Source organism: Fulmarus glacialis, unplaced genomic scaffold, assembly GCF_000690835.1.
Source record: "Fulmarus glacialis isolate BGI_N327 unplaced genomic scaffold, ASM69083v1 scaffold21293, whole genome shotgun sequence".
NCBI classification, from domain to species: Eukaryota; Metazoa; Chordata; class Aves; order Procellariiformes; family Procellariidae; genus Fulmarus; species Fulmarus glacialis.
In genome coordinates, this window is record NW_009205150.1 from 1,198 (window position 1) to 2,916 (window position 1,719).

General features: G+C 57.6%; 1 protein-coding gene across 1 annotated transcript in view; it reads left to right on the plus strand.

Annotated features, from left to right (window-relative positions):
• Positions 1-1,719, plus strand: part of FRMD5 (FERM domain containing 5) — a 15,757-nt gene that overhangs the window by 348 nt on the left and 13,690 nt on the right. The window contains exon 2 of the mRNA XM_009575294.1: positions 257-335. Within this exon, the coding sequence (XP_009573589.1) occupies positions 257-335 (79 nt within the window). The remainder of the gene's footprint in view (positions 1-256; positions 336-1,719) is intronic.

Below are 1,719 nucleotides of genomic sequence, written 5' to 3' on the forward strand. Positions count from 1 at the left end.
CGGCCAGCTGCAGCGGGCGCTTCCCCACGGCTTTACCGGGGACATCTGCTCCCCCCACGGCCACGCCGTGGGGAACGGCCCTCTGCCCGTCTGCTCCCTCCTTAGCAGGGGCAGCTGGGTGTGTTTGGGGGGTAACGGGGAGGGCGGGTGAGACCCCCAGCAACATCTGACCATCTCCTCGAGCGGGGTTATTCGGGAGGACGAAGGGAACAAACCCTGTCACTCGGTGACCGCGGTATCGCTGTTCTCCCTGCAGCCCAGCCTCCCTTCACCATGTGCTTCCGCGTGAAGTTCTATCCCACGGACCCCGCTGCTCTGAAGGAGGAGATCACCAGGTGAGACCCCGGTACACAGGGACCGGCCAGCCCCCAAGCGAGGGCTTGGCCAAGGCAGGAACAGACCCTGCCGAGCTTCGTTTTACAGTCAAGGGAGAGCAACAGCCATTGAGATTTCCAAACAAACCTGAATGTTTCTGGGTTGTTGCCGGTGTGGGGCAACGGTGTGGAAATCCCCGCCGGCGCTTTGTGGGCGTGTGGAGCCGCCGTGCCTGGCCGGGAGCACCAGCGGTGGGTTTAATCCCGCTGACTCGGTCTTTGGCTACGGTCGGTTACAAAAACTACGTTCCCGGGGCAGAGTGCTCCGGGTGCAGCACTGCTCACCGTAACATCCATGGCAGCTTCGGTACCATTCTGCCAATGCAGAACGGTTCCTGGGCTGCACCAGCCATGTGCCCTTCCCTGCAGCTCCCCAGAATCTCTCCTTCCAGCGGGAACCCCCCGGTCCCGGTCGGTGCAGGTTCAAGCAGGAGCAGCAGTTTACCTGTGAGAGTCTGATTTCTGCCTCGGCTAATGCGCTTGCCACTTCTGAATCAGCTGTTCGTGGCACTACCCGAGCATGTCCTTAGCTCAGGGTGTCATTACGCGTGCTTGGTCTGTCAGGAAGGGTTTGAGTGTCTCCAATTCCCTTGACGTCCCCTGGAAGTAATTAGCCACATCCCGTTTACGAATGCTCTGGGAGAAATGGGTGATAAACTGCGATGCAGAAACTTGACAGCGCTTCTCTCGAGTTTCTATCTTTAGGGGCTCTTCATGCCGCTCTATGCCAGAAGGAAGGACATGAAGAGCACTCACGGAGAAATCGCTGCAGCTTTGGAAAACAAGCTGTGACTGTGGCTCTCCGGGGCACAACAGCCCAGGCCCCCCCGCCCGCCGTGGCGTGGAACGTTGGGTCTCTGCCTGAGGCAGCTGGGCTGGCGCCTTTGCTAAAGGTTTCTGCATTTTTCCCCTGGAACCTTTTGCCATTATTGCTGCAAATAATTCTTAGTTGTCTGGCTCCTGGTGCGTGGGCATCTGCAGGCTGCTAAGAAAAGCATTGAATCATTTCAAAGGATCCAAAAGTGGTTTGGGGCAAAAAGGGCTGGCCACTGACCCCCTGGAGCGGGGCCACTGTGGCAGGAGCCGGCTGATGCTCCCAACAAGCTCTAGGAGGGAAATGTTTCACTTTCCTTCTGCCTTTAGTCATTTGCATGTGTCCCTATGTGAAGCCCAGGCCAGAGAAGCAATGACTGCAGAAATGCTTTTCCTGTGCCCTGGGGTGTGAAAGGGTGCAAAACTTGCAGGGTGCATCTGCCAAAAGGCAGGTAAGGGCTCCAGACACGCCAGTGAGCTGCGTCTGTGAGCAAAGGGTCTGGGTGCGGGGGAAAAAACATTATTATTTGTG